The following is a 20,634-nucleotide window of genomic DNA, read 5'->3' as shown; positions in this document are numbered from 1 at the left end:
TGAACACTTAATCCTGAAACAGTGTAAATTGCCAACTTCTCAGTTTAGGAAAACTAGTTTACGGACTTACACAAGATGATCTTTATAACGTTAGGCCTACAACTAATAAGCTGCAGCTTTGAAAAAGAGTTAATGAAGAAGTTAAGGAATAGAGAATCTCACTATGGTTTCCAACCAAACAAAATGGTAGGCCTATATCTCATCCTTTCGATGAGTTGGTTTTCACATTATTTTTAGCCCTATTTTAATTTAATTTGATTCAGGTGTAGATCCGTAGCACACTTAAAGAAAAGTCGGTATAACAGGCATACGGATATATTCTAAGTAATACCTAGAATGCTTAATTCTAAAAGAAACGTGCGTGTTTTTGTGTGACAAAGCAACCGCCATAAAAACTTTGCGGCCCTCCTCAAGAGGTCGTTGTGTGCGGTCAGCAAACACCCAACAGTTTCCGCTAGATGTGAGCAACCACTTACTAGCCATTCTCCAACTGGTTTCCAGAGACTAGGCTATTAGACGGACTGTCCACAACGTATGATCAAGCAGGCCTCGTCATAAACACAAAGAAAACTGAAGTATTTCAGTAACTGACCAATCCAAACACCTCCATGCACTTTCCACGTTGAAGATAGCATTGTCTCTATGTGGATCAATTACCCGATTTAGATGCTGTTCTACACAACAAAAACAATCTTAATCATGACGTTTAACGCTGAATCCATTTCATGAGCTCTGCTTTTGGACGCCTCTACGAGTGTTCCTCAGCAGAAATTTCAAAACCAAATTTGCTGTTTAAAATGTAATATACAATACTATCTTGCTGCATTGGCTCCGAAGCCTGGATTCCTTTGCATCAAACGATGGAACGATTTCACATAACTTGCTTATAACACATTCTGAACCTACACTGTTGGGACAGGGTGCTGCGCTAGAAGATTCGTCAACGAGCTGGTTGTTCATCTCTGGATGCAACACTGGCAAAAGCGACAAATACGATGGGTTTGTCGCAACATTCACATGCCCATGTACTGGCTTTCCCGGCGTGTCCTGTACAGTGAACTAGCACAAGTTCGTCGCTTTGTTGGAGGTCAAAACGAGCGGTACAAAGGCCATATGAAATCCACTTTGAAGAAGTGCAACATTGCAGTGAAACAACTGGAGTCACTAGCAGACTAGCTGAAAACAGGAAAGTATGGCGAACAATCAGTGCCAACGGCGTTCAGGACACGGAGACTGCCCTGATACGGCAGGCTGAAGACATACACCACTGCCTCCATAATCAAACATCTACTTCCTCATCTACCGAATATTTCATATGTAACACCTGTGGTAGACAGACTCTCTCCCGCATCGGATTGGTTGTACTCTCCCACCGCAAACGAATTCACCAAGAAGCGTAGTCAGTCAACTGACAAAGATGAATACAATATACAAAAATACTTCATAAGACACAACTAGGCCTAAATAAAAAATTTACCGGGAATAATTACAGTAAAGGAGGCAAACGGTGTTATTTGAAAAATGCAAGTGGTTTAATTTAGTAAAAAAGGGAAACTTTTAATGAGAATACTAGATTGCATTTACTGTACAGTAAAATCAATTCACTAAATTGTTACAAATAACAGGGCCATTAAAAGTTAAAGCTTAAAGCCTAAACTATTAGCCAAACTGCGAAGTCATTGATGACAAAACCAAAAACGTAAAAATTCGCTGTTGACAGGTTGAGTAATATTCACCATATTTGGGCAATGTCAGGTTGAAAATATTACAAATCTCTTTTCTTATTTCAACTACATATGAACTAGAAGTATTCTACCACAATTCCAGAACTTCACCTATAGTAGAAGAAATTTTCAATATAGCATACTGAAATCAGCATCAAGTAGCTATAGGTCCCAGCTTAAAATTTACTCAGTTGGAAAGATTATCATATTAGTGCTTAACACAGCTGCGTTGAGTAAGGCTACAGACGTCATTCAGGGTATTAGTTTACAAAACGGATGTATTTGCAGTGAAAATTTATTGGTCCTTGAAGGGAAGGACTTCAAAGTTAAACATTCTTCGGTAGCTATACGGAATTACAACTACTTGCCGATTAAAAGTTTTCACAAAGAAAACATATTCATATAGGAGTGTTTTTGCGTGTAACCCTTTAGTTTAGAAATATTTATCATAAGTTACATGTAAAGGTAGATGATTTTTTATAAACACTCAAAGGATTTACTGTTGGCAAATATCAAGAGGGAGCAGATGATTTTCGTACTAATGTGATGGGCACACCTTTGACAAAATGACCTTATATCCTATTGGGCTAGTCAGTGGATTTTTAAAGTAAAACTATGCTTTGGGGGTTTTGAAAAAGCAATTATGCGTAAATCCCACATTTTCAAAACTATTGGCAGGCATTCACTGATGGTATAAATATTCTACGGTTTTCTAAGTCTTTATAACAGAACAGTGATGGCCCATTTTATCGTAAAAAAAGATGTTTGCTGAATACGGCAGATACAGTGACTAATTATTGTCTTTCAGACATCTGAAAAAGTTTTATTTGCACATCAGAAGATGTCCTGTCGTCATACAATTTTCGCGTTATAAGATGAGGCTTAACGTTTTTATTGGTCAATAGTTGGTATTATTAAGGCTGAATTAGAGCGAGTCGAACGAGGACAAAAAAAACTTCTTGGAAAACATTATTAGTCTGACAGCAAACAGTTTTTCCGATAAATGTTTTCAGATAAGTGAGACTACGCAAAATCTGTATTTAAACACCATGTATTGAGAAAAACATGCGATAAATCCTATGACGTATAGGATTTACATGACAAGCACGGTATGACTAAGGCTTTGTGTAAATGTACCTTTATTGGCGACCTAATGCACTTAAAACTTTTACTTATATATCTAGTGGCGATTAACATGACTGCATGCCAATATATGAGTAAAGTGTGAAATAATGCGCTGTATATGTATGATTTGAAGTGGACTATACATAATTATTAATTACACAGTATTGTTACAGGCCAGACAAAAATTAAAGAAATTCATTTAATTGAATGCAAATGCTGTGGGCCATCAATCTTTTTGTTGCACCTATCTTAAATTATAAGGTAGTTAGAGAATCAAATTCTGTATAGAAGCATATACTTATTGTGCTTGACCGTATGTTCAAACAACGTATACTTTGGTAGGAAACCTAAAAACTGCCGTTTTTCCACATATCATATATTGCATGATTGTAGGTTGTGGCAAACAAACCATATTACCAGAAATCGGCCTTGGCGTGTATATTATTGGTCGCGAACAAATCAGGGGTAACGTTTCATTTACACAAGATTGATTTCTTTGAGGCTTTGTTGTGACTTCAACCTTGTCCAGAACACCTGTAATCGGAAATCTTATCTGTGCTAGACTATAAGATAACAGTTTGACGTCTGACTTTTTAAAAATCCGTGTAGGTTTTAAGGATAAAACTAACGCCAAAAAGTGTACTTTGGTATTATCTAATTATACAGTAAATTGTCTGTCTGTTGTTAAAAAACAATTGCTCCGCTACATTTCCAGCAGATGTTGAAATGACGACTAACATTATACCAAAAAAAATTTTATGATTAAAAACTTTTTCAAGTCTTCGTGAAAGAAATTCTGAAAACAGAATGAAAGGCTTGATAGTCGTAGGCTACTTAAGTGAAAAACATATTCCGTTACACTATTTCCATGACCGCAGAAACATACAAGGCTTATCCAGAGTGTCATGTCGGACTTGTGGAAACATGGTGGCCCATATACCTCTTACCACTCGGGCATTGTCTTCGTATAGGTTATTTGTTTCTCACGCAAGACAATTTCAGGCTATTTCAAACCCGATATTGGTAAACACTCAAATCAATATAATTTTTATCTAAACCCGCATCTAATAATGGCACGATTGCGTGAATATGTGCGATTGTAATATAGGGCGTTACGATCCTTACGTGTATTTTTCGAAACATTACTGACGCAAGCAAACCTGTGTATGTTCAACACACTGATTTATTACACAATTTTATTACAATATAGTAATGTAAAAATATACTGTAACATAAAAAAACAAACGGAAAACGGGATTTGCCTACTCGATTAATTAAAAGATAAATTGCATAGGCTTATATGTTCCAGCAGGCAACAAAATCAAAAGCGCAGATGTCGCAAGGTTATATTGCAAACAATGAGGAATATTATCTCATTCGAACCTCTGCTTATTCATTTTCTTTCCCCGCCCAAACCCCACGTGCGTTTGACAACTTATGAAGTGTTACGTTACTGTTGACAATACAAACACATTATCTGATTCCTAATCTCAACGAACAAGGAAAGAGGAATTTTAATTGACCACAGGAAAATCAATCAATCCGCGAAATCATACCACGTAAGCAGTTATGCGATAAAAGAGCGCTAAGCTGGGAATGATTTGAACATTTTTAATACCTAGCAGTGCTGATGTTGTGTTGCCTTTTGCTTTAGACAAAGTATTCCGATGCCTCTGTTCAATGGTCGCCGGTGTCTGTTGAACAGTCGGACAAGATCCTAAAAAAACATAAAATCAAGTGAAAAAAATGAATGTATTGGACAATGCACAGACAGTCTAGGTGAGCTTGGCGGGTGACGAATCAACGCTGGGTTGAAGCCGTGCAAAAGTCTTTTTCCGCTGCTAAATATTCAGACATCACACAAGTATTTTTATCAGCTTGAATTTAGGTACAAAAATCTGTAGTTGTTAAACGTCGTACTTTGTAGAAGGGTTGTGACAGATTTGTGGCGAGTTTAAACAATTATACAAAATGGTGCAGTGGCGTGATCCATCAACGTAATATTGCGGTACTGTTTGAAATCAGAAAGTACTTTGAATCAGCAAAAAGACTGAAATCATTCAACACAACGTAGGAATTGACGTCATATTTACGTCATTGGGGCTATTCAAAAAATAAATTTCAAGTGTTTGCTACTAAACTCAAAGGTTCTTCTGAAACGAGTCACAGAAAATACAAAAAAAACACAACATTGCCGAATCTGCAGGGCCCGTGAAGTGGAATGTGCAACTGTGCATGTTCAAAATTTTTTCTGCTATGCATTCCTAATTTACAGCAGGTGTCACTGAACAGTCTTTTATGCATAGTTTCGTATACGTAAATCCAGCGAGTTTATAGCTATATACTTAGGAGTTAAGACTGTATAAGATGACGTGAATTACACGGTTTGAATAAATCAATATAAAAGTCTTGATTTGCAATGGTAAAAATACATTTATTTGGCATTTCTTCTGTTCAATTCGATATATGTCCGCTGACCATAATTCTTTCCAAACCATTTGTATACATACTTTCTTACATATAATTTTAACAACCAAATGAGTGAAATCGGCATATAAAGTTGGTTTGTATTCCTGTAGCATTGGGTGAGGTGTATTTTAACTGCTGTTAGATGTGGTTCTTATACAAAAGAGAAATAATGGCTACAGGCGAGCGAGTAAGGAGATTTGACAAAGCAAATATCAGAGTTACTTTGTAGAATTCCAGAAGAGACGAGATCAGTGTTTAGTATTATTGATATGTGGGTACAAGCCTAAGTGTGCGCTTATTCAAACGGGCTATCGATGAAAGCATCAGTTACTTTTTCGTAACTAAAGCTTTGGGCATTCATTCGAGCATTTAGAATTTGCAAATTGAGTGTAAAATGTTCATATTCACGATACGTGGTTGAAAAAAGAAACTCGTCAGTGTGAAGTGGACAACTACAGGCCGATTAGAAAAGCTATTCGTCGCTCTTCAAGGAACGGAAGCTAAAGTGGTGGTTTAGGTTAAATCTCATTTTGTAAACATATTAGGCTTGGCATTAAGCTTAGATATATGTTGGGCATCGTTATGTTATGATCAACTGAAGCTAAACTTCAACAGAAATGCAATGAACCTTTTTTACACATTCATAGTAGCGAATGGGTATATGTTGAAATCGTTTAAAGTACCACCAGTTTACTAACAATAACATTAATCCAGGTTGAAATAAATTTTTTCTAATGAGTAATTACAGTAACAACTACCTGCTGAGTATACACCGTAAAGAACTCAGAGACTGTTAGCGAAGAGAACATTTTTTTGCCAGGATTCATTTTGTAGTTGGAAAATATATGTGTGATAATAATTACAAAGATTTTTTTCAAATTTGCAGATTTGACGACGGGTTCTTGCCCGGCAAATAATAAACCGCTAGTTAGCTGAGAAAGTGTTTAAGGGAAATAATAATCAAAGATATTTCTCTTGATCTTGAAATTAGACCACATGGAAAGACCATGATCATGCATCTCAATCAAGGAATTTATATTCTTATATTAACTTTGATGACGTATACGCTAACGACGGCAAAGCGTGCCCGACCAATCGTCTATTCGACGACATCATCAAAATTAACGACACCATTGACAAGCCGTGGAACTCCGGCAATTCGCTGGAGGAGATGTCCACATGAGTGTCGCTGCAATGCTAGAAGAAGAGAGGTTAACTGTTCATTTCAAGGATTAAGCAAAGTTCCTAAAGGTAAATTTGCATTTAGCTTTTGTAGGTCCAAACTTGTAGCCTGCCAGATTGTATGATTATAGTTCAAGCGTATACTTGATTATATACAAAAAGGACATAGAAGATTTGGTTAAGCGATTAGAGTGTAATTGAAGTAATTACACGTAAAGACGTCAAAGAAATCTATTGCCCAGGATTTGGGCTAAAAAGTAGGCTATGCTGTAAAAATAAAATTGTAAACACAAAACACCTGCTGCTTTTCCTTTTTCAAACCTTTTAGCGACAATAGGCCGTTGTTATTTGTTACTCCATTTAGGGATCTTCAATTGCAATTCTTTTTCAACAACCTTTGCTATATAAATTAGTTAAATGAGCTTTTATAATAGAAATTTGAAATTGACTCCTAGCATAAAACAAGTTCAATTTTTACCTTAAACTTTTTATTTTTGTAACACCCAAAGCCTAATAAAAGATAATATTTTCATTTCGTTACTAGCGGCAATTCAAAAATTCTTTGCTCCCACACTTTCGGTACATTATGGTGTCGATTTCAACAAAATATGAATGACGTATATTTAATTGTTTGATTTCTATGGTTTGATGTGCTCAATAGGATACTTGTTTAAGTCTGTGTTCAATACATAGACAATTTGTGTTCATTAAATAAAACAAACATTCTGGGCGACTGTGGTTGTGCTATATTTCATGATGTCATTAACACAAACTAACATCCCTCACTGCCCATGAAATATTTTGTACCATAGCCTAAATAAATCTTTTGTGGAATAAGTGGAAAGTTTTTTATTACTTAACTTTAGGAAAAAATCTATATTGAAAAATGTTTCATCATATAATTATAGGCCTACTGAAAAGCAAATGAGTTGTTTTTTACTTATACAGGTGGCCAACTGGCCATACATAGAACATATGTAGCCATTCCCGGCATAGGCAGGTTTTTTGCAATACGATCGTAAGAGTTGTGACAAATTTGCGTCAGATTTCAAGTTAACGTCGAATGTAAACGCAGTAAAAAATTCTTTTGCTTGAACCAGTAATAAACCAATTTTTTACAAAACCATAGTTATTCTTCACAATGGAAAGCAAGTACACTTAACTCCAACTCCAAGTTCTTTAAGCGCTAGATTTTTTTCTTGAAGTGGACGTTAAGGAGACATTTTGAGGATTCTTTCTTGTACCAAGTGAAACTTTTGTCACATTTATCATACAACAATAGCCGTTTCAAATGCTTGTAATGTGGGATCATATACAGTACGTTTTGAAATTGGTGATAACAAAATATTTCAAGCCCAAGCATTTTATGACTTTACAAACGTTTTTTCTCCTCAATGTGTTTTTTATGATAACTTAACACTCAAATAAGGTTTGGAAGACGAAAATCGCTATAGCCATGGATCACTATAGTTCCGCGGTTGCGAAATATCTTTCAGCATTTGTTTTATATTTGTTACCAGAACTGTTCCAGTCACGTAATTATATACGGTTATGCAAGATACTCATACATTTCAAACATTGTAAAGATATTCTTTATGTTTTCATATCAGACAATTCAGAAACCTATTTACGTTACCCCCTGGCAACGTTTTAATGATGTAGGGATTGGGTATCAGATGTCAATCTTTCTTATTTTACTTGCTGTAAAAAGTTGCCAGCCTCTATTTTATTAACAGTTTGTAACAATGGAATTTCTGGCAATCTTGTCTGAATAACTCGACAAAATCACTCATAACTGCATGGTGTTCTACATGTATAATACGTGCAAACGTGAGAAAACATTGTTCTTCATTATTCCTATAAATGTATGATTTTTTAATAGATTGAGCATTGCAATGTTTCCAATTTTTTTTGTTAAAGTCAAGGGCAAGTACAAAAAAAGTTGCTTTAAATTAAAGAGCAGTTGTCAGTAAACATAATGGTGAAAGGGTTTTTAATAGTATGTAGTGTAGCGGAAGGCATTCCAAAATCATTTTGCTTTGCGTGTATCGAAACTAACTTGACATCGTTTTCACGTTTAACAATGAAGCGTGTATTTTACTACGAAGGTATTGAGTGAACTACTTAAAGGTGATAAAAGATTTGCGGTTAAAACATTGATGCCATTAAGGCCAACTAGAAATTAGTTCAGTGAAAGGGTCAGTCTGTTTTAAACTTGCACGCTTGAACATCATTGCGCAGCCAACACAATACAGTCTTGAAAATGTTTGACAAATTCATACTCGTTCGACTTGAATGATGTTGAGCATTAGCAATGCACAATTTTTTGTGTGAGTTTAAGCTTTACGTCCAAGTGTTGACAGGACTTGGCTTTAACTGTTTTGTTCACTATTTTTTTTGCGTGCAGTTCTTTCAGCTCATCATTTTGACATACAAAATACCTGCACGACATTGAAGGGGAATTTCATTATGTAAGAGGACAATTCTTCATAAACTCCCTTCGTTCTGTGTCTCGCAAATTTAAGCCCTTAGTTGCTCACGTTTGAGTTTTTTTCTAAGAAAATCGTGAAATGTCAATCAAATGTTTCACACTCTAAAACCCCTCCGCACAGGTGCTCCTAATTAGTTTTCGATGATTTACAAGCTCACTCTTGCGTATTTGGTCTGTAGGTATAGTTGTTGTGAAGATAAAGGACGAAAGGATTAGTGTTAAAGACTCAAATGGTGCGAAGTAATCCTAATGACGTCAGCTGTCAATTGTTTACATAAAATCTTAAACCGTCAAAACTTGGTTTGAAAAATTTGCAAGCAAAGAAAAGTTGAATCTCAGATATACTCTGTTTCTAAGTGAAGACAAAGGAAGAAATACCTTTTATGAAATAAATTCATTCTTTTGTTAAGTAGCATCAAACGGTAAGATATAAAGAAAATGATTTAAGAATTCCCGAATCCCCATAAAACGGAAACTGTGATTTTTTCGCCGTTGGTAATTAGTCGGCAGCGCTGCACGCCATCATTGCAATGCCTTTCAGCAAGCAATTAACGGCGCTACACGATCCCGTTCAGCGGTTATGGTGGATGGGCATAAATTCGAGCAAATCTACGAAATAAATAAGAATTAAAAAACGTGTTTAATTAAAGCTCTCCAAAGACAAGGTCGGTAACTATAATAAAGCACGAGCTGGAAAAAATCATAGCCGAGTTTAAGTTCAATGTCTTTTCTTACAGTCCGAGGATAAATATTCCGATATCTTGTTATGTTTTTATTTGACCACATTTTTATTTAGCCAATGATTTTTTTCATATAAAATTAAATAAATTTTTTTACTGAAGCGAAATATCACTCAAATTTAGTAAATGTAGAAAAAGAGTGAACAACAAATAGGTTTTACATAAAAAAACTAGTGTTTCGGTGTACTGAAAATAATACTGTTTCGGTGAAAATAAATTATGTTTTGCCGATATAAACTTATTACATTTTTTCAAAATATAGTAAATCTTGAAAACTATAGATATTACATTTACCTTGAGATTGTGAGTCAGAAAAACGCATACACAGGATTCAGAAATTTGGTTAATGAACATGTTGTAATTGGAAGGAGTGTTTTCCAGAAATTTCTGAGCTTCGAAAACGTGTTTTTCATGAACAAAAACCAAATGAAGTTTTAAGAAAATTTGTAAATTAAATACCTCAATTCGTTGAATACATATATACATAAATGTTCAAGTGACAATACTTTCTATAACATATTGCACGACATACTGATGTAACTATATGCAATTTAGGCATTCCAAAGTCGGTTCGGAGCCTTATACTCACAGGAAATAAATTCCAACACATTCCGAACAACTCCTTCAGGTATCTTAGTCACTTGGAGATTCTTGAATTGAACGGAAATAACTTGCAAACTGTATCGGCCAGGTAGCTAAGTATGTTTAAAAAAACTTCCCATATACGAACAAGATATGGATGTATCGCTTTACAAACGGTAAATCAGCATTTAATGTTATCTTTCAGTGTTATACAGGCTACAGCTTAACGAATTTTATGTATTCTAGGTGGTTCCGCCACCTAAGGAAATTAAAACGACTCAACTTATCAATAAACAATATCGAGCATCTTCCGCAAAACGCATTCCGAAAGCTGACCAACCTGAAGATCCTTTTGTTAAGAAAAAACAAACTAGGAAAACTGCCAGCCAACGTGTTTTTGGCGTTGAAAAACATTGCTGAAGTATTTTAAACATCACACTAATATATATAATTGCCATACTGTTCATAATTAATTAGATAAATCAGTTATTGCATTCCATAATATATCGGATCTATCGGTATAGTATACAAACTACATGCAGTTTGTCATTCTTGTGAATAACTTGTCATTTTGAGTACACAAATAAATTTGGGTCTTAGAATTATTAACGTCTTTGTGGATTGCATCATATGTATGTCTCGTTTCAGATTGATTTAAGTCAAAACGCTCTACAAACCCTTGAAGTTGATATGTTTGACGGCATGCACTCTTTGCGAGACCTGTACTTGAGCACAAACAAGTGGCATTGTGACTGTCAGTTGAAAACACTTGAAATAGCTTTAAGAAATCGAGATATAAAAACTGGGTAGGTAATAAAAATTTCCCTGGAAGAAGTATAGTTTATAGAAACGAACCTTTTAAAGGTATTCAATATAAGGTTTTCAGATAAGCTATTATGTATTCAAAGCATTTCTAAATCCACAAAGGAATTTTAAAAATATATTTGGTTATAAGGTGAGTACTATTTTAGCCAACAGCAGTGGAACTATAGTTCTATAGAACTATAATATATTAAACTTTTACCCGGAGGTTTTGTGGTTTTTATTTGAGTTTGTTATCCCATATATTTCGCATTCAGGTATGTCGTATGTGACTCTCCAAAGAAATTGCAAAGAACACATCTTCGAAATGATGACGTTGACTCGTTGTGCGGTGTGGATTCCACGACTCTCACAGCGATCCTGGTCGGCGGAACCTGCGCTGGCATCATTGTGCTGTTTTCTATTTTCATGTGCCGAAAGCATGCTGCTTTGAACCTCGAAGTGAACGACTCCACTGTCACGAAGACGAAGTCTTTCAAAGTCCGAAAAAGATCAACTTCCGATTCAAGCCTCACTTCAGTTGAGTCTGGAAAAGGGAAATCCCAAGCGAAAAAGGATGAGCAAGTTGACATATTGAACACATCTTTTGACTTAAACGCAAGCGTCCTCTCGCCCTTAACCACGAAGGTAGATAACGATCACAGACAGGTTCATTCCAATTCTAAAATTAAATTAGTATCAGCCCAAGCATCTAATTCTTTATCGTCGAGTTTTTCGTGTCCAAAATTTTAAGGAATGACAACAAATGATATTCTTAAAAGGTTTAAAGTCTTGTAACTGGACGTTATTATCATTTCAAAAGTAACAACCAGGAATTTTTAATATCTTGCATGTCAGACAAATGTTTGTGGACGTTGTAGACAAAGAAATATCAACATGAAATTTACCCTTGTTCTTATGTATGCCTTGGCCTGGTTCTTGCATCTTTTTCTACTTGAAATTTCACTCTCTTTATTTAACATACTGTAAACTATGGAAGATTGTTTTGATTTAACTTTTTGACCATAAATTATTGTTTTAGCAGCGTCTATTATTTACGCAAACGGAGAATATTTTTTGTATTTTTTCTTGTATATACTGTATTTCCGACTAGTGCCCGTTTAATGGGAATTTTTTTTATGTGAATAGAAGTTGATTTTATTGGTATTTGCGACTTATTTCATCTCAGCTTAATGGAATCTTCAGCAAAAATAACTTGTAAAATTTACCATTCGTAAAATAACTGTATCGTGTTGATCCGGCTTATTGGCCATTTTTTACTCTCTTTTGTTTGCTGTAAATATTTTTTTAGTGACTGTTAGCCTTTCGACGGTATGATTATTGCGATTATACTAACAATGCGGTTGCCGCGTGGTGACGCTAGTGCACATCTGATAAAAAATTCCTTCATGTTTTAGGAATGTTTTTTGACAAGACAGATTCTCTCTGATATCCTCAGAAAAATTCTGGTATGTTTATATCTCAAGACATGTGTTAAATTGGAATATCGGGTACCTAAAATGCTAATGTTTACTACCGGTTAAACGTTTAGAGCACATTGTTCGTTTTTCTACAAAGTATGATTTGAAATTAACATAAAAATGTTACTGAAAATACCCACAAACAATTTCAATGGCGTTGTCGTTATGGTGATCTTGACTAGTCTTGTGTAGAAATTTTATTATAGCTTGGAAATGTGCCGTGATACTTCACTTTTCTAAAGTGGTTTTGTCTATTTGTTTTACACGTTCCCTAAACAAAAGTCAAATAAAACAGCTATAAAACGTTATACCTTTTTCATTTGAACTATAAAAATAGTTGAGCAGTTGAGAAACTTAAAAAAGGATCTTATGTGTGTGCTGGCATTTCTGTCGGTATACATGATTGTATATATCAGTGGTGGGCAAACTGCGGCTCCCTGGCAGGTTTTTTGTGGCTCTTCTAGTCGAATCGTAAAATTCCAAAACAATTGTAAAGGCTACCAAGAGTACCGTTTATGAAAGTTTATCGCTTTTTCTTTTCTTTATTTAGGCCAGCATTTCGTTTATGACGTAACACTAGACATAGAATCCGAAGAGTTAGTTAACAGTAAGTCAACGCAATTTTATTGCTAAGACAGTAAGCTTTAGCTCAGTTTAGTCTACTTAAATACACTGCAAAACGAAAACGATGACATCTAATGCTAGCAAGTATAGTCTTTAACAAAGATGGGCAAACTGCGGCTCGCCGACATGTTTTTAGTGGCTGCTCTAGCTGAATAGTAATATCCAATATTGTTCATTATCGATGCACTGTTTACTGTATTTGTATTGACACTACTGATCTTGCGGCTCGCCAGTGTCTGTAGTTTTCCGTAAGTGACTCTTTCGTTGAACAAGTTTGCCCACGCCTGGTATATATAAATGTTACAGTGCAAAAAAAGATAACGATGACGTTTGGTCGATACGGCCCACACACCGTAGTGTTTCTTTGTCCACTAATAACAAGTCCACAGAAAGGTTTTATTACAAGTATATGCCAAAAGTTGATTGGCAGTCCACACGAAACAATACGATGCTGTATGACAATGGAAATTTAGACGAAGTATACTGCAGATTATGAAACGTTTTCATGGACGAAACAGAAAGCGCTCAGTGCTGTACAAGGAAAACGGTGTTCAAATCGTTACGGAAGAAACAAAAAAAAACATATCATAACCATACCAAGTGTTGACATGCAGAGGTTAATTAGGTTAACTGAGGAAGGTGAAAAACTACCTTTAAGCAACTTACACCTTGAAATTCCTGCAAACAATAATGGAAAACAAAGTAGGCCTATATATGTACAAAAGTGTAATCGAACGTGGTAACAACGTTTCTGTATCGAATCATTAAAGAGAAGCCGTACTCGAATATTAATCTAGGTGCACATGAAGTTTTTAGTGTATAAATTTTTTGTGTACGTTTGAGAGTTCTGTTTAACTTATGAAAAGCATTTACCTGATGAAACAACAAAATTTATTTGAGTTGAAAACAAATCGACGTGGAAAACATAACATTCTGCTTCATTTGGAGTAAAATTGCCACTGCATCATGCAAGATAAATGTTCGCCAGTTTGAGCTATTTCGATTCCTTACCGCGCTCAAGTGGACAATTTATTTAAAGCAAAAGTCGGAATCGACGTAATTTCGTCCACAAGGTAGTGCTCATGAGCACGCTGGATAAGGTCGTGCGCGTTTCGGTGCGAGTGCCAGCAAGCAACTTTTTCCTCAGTTCCCGGTCGTTGTCGCTCGTACTGCACCACTCGCCCAGATTGGCCGCTAATAATAGAATCTGTTTTAGAAAGCTTTAACGTTCAGAAATTACGAAATTAGAATTACAAAGAAAAACATTTCGGACATTCCAGCTATTTCCATAAAGACTCCCACATGATGGCCATATTTAATTGTGTTTATAGATTATATTTGAAAATTTCAGAGGCTTAGTGCTCAATTGTTAGTGTTTGACTAAACATGTACAAAATCATTTAAAAAAACTAACACTTATGTGAATACTTCATTACAACAATTGCAAACTTTCGGAAAAAGAGTTTATAAAATTAAGAAAAATCTTATGGATTAGAGTAGTACAAATTGATATTTACAATGACCCCGCAATTAGCATGGTTGACTAAACTATATGTTAACCAAGCATCTGCGTTATATGTTAATTGCGTTATAAACAGACAATGCACTGCACCACCCACGTATTTTCGTATTTTAAATGCGCGCCATTTTCTTAGTTCTTTCTGATCCAGCACGGGCAGACAAGAATGTCAACGCCAGGTGTGCAAGAACGCCCTGAGTTCGTGATGAAAAAAACGACCCCAAAACAAACATAAGAGGGTCTAGGGTCTGTTAAAGTTAAGGTTAAATACAACATTGCGACGAATTGCCGTAAACAAAATTGAGAAACGAGCGGCGCTGCTCGTTGTCTTGCAATCGACAAAGAGATTTACGTCAAACGAGATTTCGAGCAAGTGATATTTCATTACATACACCTTTTGCAGGAAATATATAGTTCATTTTCATTATTCCAAATTTAGCGTTAAATAGAAATGAGTTAACGAGCTTCCACAATATACCATCTGAACTGGTTTTATCTCAACCCAAATTTCATTTCATTTTCGCTCGCACTAAGAATCACATATCCAGCATGCTGTTATTGCAATTTATTTAAATTCATCAACATATAAGTTGCCGAAACTATAGTCTATATAACCTAAAACTTATCTATATGTATATATATATGTACATAAGAATATTGCAAATCGGAATTACAGTAAAATTTTAACACTGTTTGCATTGCGTGTTTGCAATATTTAGATATAGGCACATCCACTTGATCTCTCTATCAAAATTAGCGACTTCGGAAATTTAAGGCTCTTTCCTCGCGTTATAGTAGTCAGGTCAGGGTTATAGTGTGGGGAGGGCAAGGAAGTATAATGGCTGGCACTTCCCGTTGCTTATAGGGCAGAACATTACAGCATCCCCTTTGGCACCGGCACAAAATTTATGACGTTTTGAAAAATACAGATATTGTTAATAAACTCACTTGATTGTGAAGTATCTTTCGCGCTCGTTACTTCCTGGTGATACAACTATGTCAGAATTCAAAAACTGCCCGATGACTCCATCCACACGAGAATTAAAAGTCGTATTATCCGCATTGACCGAAAAGTCGAGATGATTTCTCTGATGCAAGGAACCTTCCAGTTTTCGTTTCAAAATAATCTTAAAAATTAATGCATCATTAAAGTTTAAGTGATCAGCAGTTTTTCTCAAATCTTCAGGTTTCAGCTCAGAAATGATCAAACTACAAACTGTCGTGAAAGCTTAATTTTATGTGTGTAAAGCTTATTATAAGTTGTTTACAGTAATTCAAACATGTTCAGACAATAATTTCCATTCTCACCTGAGTTATATTGAAAATACATATGCGTAAAGTAAAATATAAACACAGGCTACTGGCAAATAATGAAAAAGGACGATCACATACATACACGTGAAACGTTTTTAACGAAAATCCGCCTCAAATCGTTTTAACCGATTTCAATATTTCCGACGTTTGCGGTTTGGTCGGAGTCTCAGATGTTATGAAAAGATTTATTTAAAAATTAAAAAATTGACTATTTTACGAAATAAGTATAGTTCACGCAAATCGTTGTTAATTTAGGAGAATGTGCATACATGCAATAAGTTGATTTCAGGTTTTATAAGGTTTAAAGGAAGTTAGATTCAGATTAAAATATAAATTTAGTTACGTTTATAGGTTACTACATTTAAGCTAAAAAGAAACTGAAACTTACAAATTATTTTCCAACGTAAAAATTGTTTTCCAGTGACTTAAAGTGACCGCATGTAAAAATTAACGTACATTGATATTACAGCAGACGAAAAAATCTATATATTAATATAAGTAACTTTTAGCTCCACGTTTTGAAATCTCCCTGGTTGATAGGGACTTTTCTATTAGTTGTACTGATTTGTATTTTCGGTATTCATGACGAAAAATTAATCTCAATATTTCAAGAAAGCACCTGAAGGGCAACCCATGCAAACAGAAGAACATGCGGTACCAGTTAGCGTCTACTTGACCAGTCTTTACGCCCTAAGCAAAAAAACCTCCCAACATAATTCGAGCATGACTTCTCAGCATTCAAAAATTTCCCTCATATATAAACCTGAAACGACGGTGTTTACTTTTTTAACGAAGAGGAATTTTCTTTGTCCAAAATCGATTTAAATTGCTCATCACAAAAATCCGATCGGAACATTACCGATATAAATTAATAAAAGCACGTACTGTCTACAACAAATTAATTATTAATGAAGGCATCACGAAAACATTTCCCAATTGCGACGAAGAAATATCTGTCACCAACCGGCCAAGTTCTATATGCACTAACAGTACTTTCATTTTCTTGACTGATGTATGCTACTATGGTTTGTTGCCTTAATATACTGGGTGGCCTGAACACTGTTTCGTATATTTCAAGCACTTTTAATTCAAACACGTAGCAATTTCTGAATAAGAGCAAGCAAGCTATTTCATCCAACAACCAAATAGGCAATGTTGCGCAAATAAATTTTTCTACTTCCTCAGTCCTTCTACCTACTGTACTCATTGTACTTTTTAATCTATCATACGTTATGAGCTGTTGGCAAGATGGAGCTATTAGTTTATAGTCATAGGCATGAGGTAAATCTATATCTATACATCGACGGGTACGACATATACTTATGTAATGCAATACCACATGATAAGTATGTATATGCATGCTACACTACATTGCATAAAATCGAAGAAACACATAAATGTTTAAAAATAGCCATATAAACAAACGATAGTTTACCATGTTTTTTATTTAAAAACTGACAAATAAAATCGAACAGCAGTAATAGGCCCAAGAACAAGTAAAGCGTATAGCGATCAGTGATACCAAAGTTCTTGCCAAGCAGGTTTTTATGGATTCCTGGTTCTGTACATTTGCATTAACTACTTTATCAAATTTGGCACAGAAAAATGAAAATCATGCGTCTTATACGGTTTGAGACACTTCACTGATATTGTGCAATATTGTTACTGCAATCTTGCTTGAGTTCTTGCATTTTGCAAAACTTATTTTACTTCATATCGTCAATCGTCACTACAAATCCTAATTATGTGCTACTAAGTGTGTGCTATATGTGCTATTATGTGTATTATGTGCTACTCTAAAAACGATGTGCTGCTAAGTCACCGGTCCCTCCACTTTTGTTGCGGTTTTCAGATTTTTTCAAACATAACAAAGGTGAAATTACCCAGGCGGAGTAAGGTGAAGGGAAAGCTCAATACAACCAAAAATTCGTATTTTGCGACAGCAGATTCAGGTCTGTTGATAACAGCAACTTATAGCCCCGAGGTGACATGGTCACGTTCGTTTAGGACGGCGGTTTGCAGAAAAACGTTTCTCTTTTTTATAAATTTATGAAAGCAAATTTCGCAAAAAAGGTGCATGGCATGACATGCATGACGGTGGAATGTTGAAAGACAGGGTTACCGAGATGAAGTAAAATACTCTGCGATAAGATCAGGGTCAAAATCACGGTCAAACTACAAACATTTGCACGGAGTAATTTTGTTTCTGAATAACAGCTATTTCCCTTTTCTCACTATAAGTTGTATACTGGTAAGTGCCTGGTTTATAAATTATGAAGTTTATGAATTTTCAGTAGTGTTTTTCTGTAAAAAGGTAAATTATTTTTATGTATGGGTAGTATAGTGCAAAATATATTCTATTTCATTACTCACAAAATGGGCCTCGTCACATCGCTATAAACAAAGTTAATTATACAATATGTAATGTAACACTTTTTCATGCGCGTGTCACGATTACTTGCAAAAATAAACGATTTTTGATACAAACAAATCACCAATGGAGTTTAGTAGCATTGCAAGAAAGAAGTGATACGTGAGAATAAGTATAAGTGATACGTGATTTGGCATAGCACAAGCACGCTAAAGTCAAACTATAACCTTGGGCATTTTAAACTTAATTATTTTGTTTTACGCGCCGTAATATGATACGACACTGATCGCCATTCAAACCAAACGTTTGCATTCCATCCGAAAGCCAAAAAAGTATCTGATGACGTAATGCAAAGTTATGTACCGAAGTTTGAGAACGGGAATACTTTTGAGATTTATTTTTTAAAAATAACCTTAGAATAATTTTAGATAACAAAAATAACGATAAATATGAATCATATTAGTTGCGCTGTTCACTTAAAATACCAGAAATATCCATAGTGGGTAACACGTCAACATAACTATAGTCATAGTGGGTAATTTAAAGCCTATCTACACATAATAACATACAATTTTTGGACTACAGTATATGCAATAATTGAATTTCGAACTGGTACACAAGTACAGTATAGTATTTATAGAAGATTCTTTCATAGCGCGATTTATAAGCATAATCACTATATACTCGTACATTGGTAAACATTGGTACATCAAGACTTTATTTGACTTTTGAGGTAGCCTACGCTTGACCGCAGTCGAAGCAATGTTGGTAAACAATATTTTGCTTAAACCCTTGCACTAGAAACCGTTCAGCCAAAACGTTACAGTGCAAAAGTTTTAAAAAATTGTTGTCGTTTTGTAAAAGAAAAAAAATTCTGAAATTTTACTACGCTTACACCTCGAAAAGTAGAAAACTTACAGATAATTGCAAGGATTTTAAGAACTAAAACAGGTGCCAGCAGTATTTTTAAAACTTGTGCAAAGACATATATGCGACTTGTCCTATTACAACAAACCCTGGTCTTAGAATTGCCGATGGAGAACGCTAATTAAGAAAAGCAATGAATTTCTTGATAACACTGTGTTTAACAAGTATCTTGTGACTACAAGTTTTTAAACTGCAAAAAGTCAAAAATTGTCCGTTTTTTCGATCACCAAGTACCTTTTTAAATAGCTATAATTAATTAATCGTTTTTAGTAAGGGTGTACTGTTTCGTTACTCTTGGAGATTAATTAAACAAAATATACGTTTTCACTGAATAGCTTCTGATGACAGACGATAAAAAGTTGTTAAAATTGATCAGCACTAACAGGATGAGCGACGAGCATCGTTTGCATGTTGTCATCAACGACAGCAACATGCGTCGTTTTAGCTGCAGTTAAAGAAGACGCCACATGTCAAAACCTAAGCTGTCTGAAAGAATCTAAAAGGGTCCACGTGGTATAGGTTATACGCTACATACCTCCACTGGAACATACCGCCACTATATAAAAAATAGACAGAAGTTTTATGTAGCCTGCTGTAAATTTAAAAAGCACTTTTGTTCACCGAACTCGATTTATCACAAGAGGCAGATGCTGATTTGACATCCCGACATGACACGATTTATTCATATAACTGTAAGCATCATTTCTCTGTACGCATCTTTAATATTTGTTAAGAGGCTGATTGCATCTTGAAGCAGAGTTGTAAGTCGGCCCGGGCTTTTTGGGTTTAAGTTTGAAAAATAATTCGGGTCAGATTCAAGCCCGAATTTATATTCACACTCTGTCATATTTGCGTCATGATTTCGTTTTGTTTACACGAATGAGCATACGCGCAGAGTGCTAAACTCCTCCTGCAAAGAGCAAAGCGCAATTTAAAAAATATTGACAGTCAAAGAATGGCATCAAAAGATTACTTTTACTCATACAATTAATTCAACTTTCAGGCGTAACTTGGGCTTGAAATAAATTTTCGAGTTTATAGGCTCGGGCCGGGTTAAAAGTATTAAGCCCGTTTACAACTCTGATTTGAAGTAAGTTGCAGTTTCGAATTTTTTGTGGATGTAACAATCTGTTTCAGATATATATTCTGCTGGTCACAGTAGAGGAATAAATAAAACTTAGCTCTTCCTTTCACAATTTTAGTTCAATTAAAAATTTCCAATAACGAGCAAATAATTAATTTGTACTCTAGTTTTTGAAACTCAGAAAAAAATCTTAACATTTT

At 35.1% G+C, this 20,634-nt stretch overlaps 2 protein-coding genes across 2 annotated transcripts in view; one reads left to right on the top strand and one right to left on the bottom strand.

The window, feature by feature from the left end:
* Window positions 1-6,208: 6,208 nt before the first annotated feature.
* Window positions 6,209-12,903, top strand: LOC143453127 (uncharacterized). The gene is made up of 5 exons (XM_076954286.1): window positions 6,209-6,569; window positions 10,287-10,422; window positions 10,560-10,734; window positions 10,962-11,119; window positions 11,393-12,903. The coding sequence occupies exons 1-5, from the start codon at window positions 6,326-6,328 to the stop codon at window positions 11,865-11,867; spliced, it is 1,188 nt and encodes a 395-aa protein (XP_076810401.1). The 5' UTR covers window positions 6,209-6,325; the 3' UTR covers window positions 11,868-12,903.
* A 698-nt stretch (window positions 12,904-13,601) lies between these two features.
* Window positions 13,602-20,634, bottom strand: part of LOC143451387 (uncharacterized) — a 28,567-nt gene continuing 21,534 nt past the window's right edge. The window contains exons 28-29 of the mRNA XM_076951886.1: window positions 15,687-15,865; window positions 13,602-14,413 (exon numbers count right to left, since the gene is read on the bottom strand). Of these exons, the coding sequence (XP_076808001.1) occupies window positions 14,236-14,413; window positions 15,687-15,865 (357 nt within the window). The 3' untranslated portion in view covers window positions 13,602-14,235. The remainder of the gene's footprint in view (window positions 14,414-15,686; window positions 15,866-20,634) is intronic.

This window comes from Clavelina lepadiformis, chromosome 4 (genome assembly GCF_947623445.1).
Source record: "Clavelina lepadiformis chromosome 4, kaClaLepa1.1, whole genome shotgun sequence".
In the NCBI taxonomy this organism is placed as follows: domain Eukaryota; kingdom Metazoa; phylum Chordata; class Ascidiacea; order Aplousobranchia; family Clavelinidae; genus Clavelina; species Clavelina lepadiformis.
Note: the sequence above shows the minus strand (reverse complement) of the source record. Positions and strands in the feature narration are given on the sequence as shown.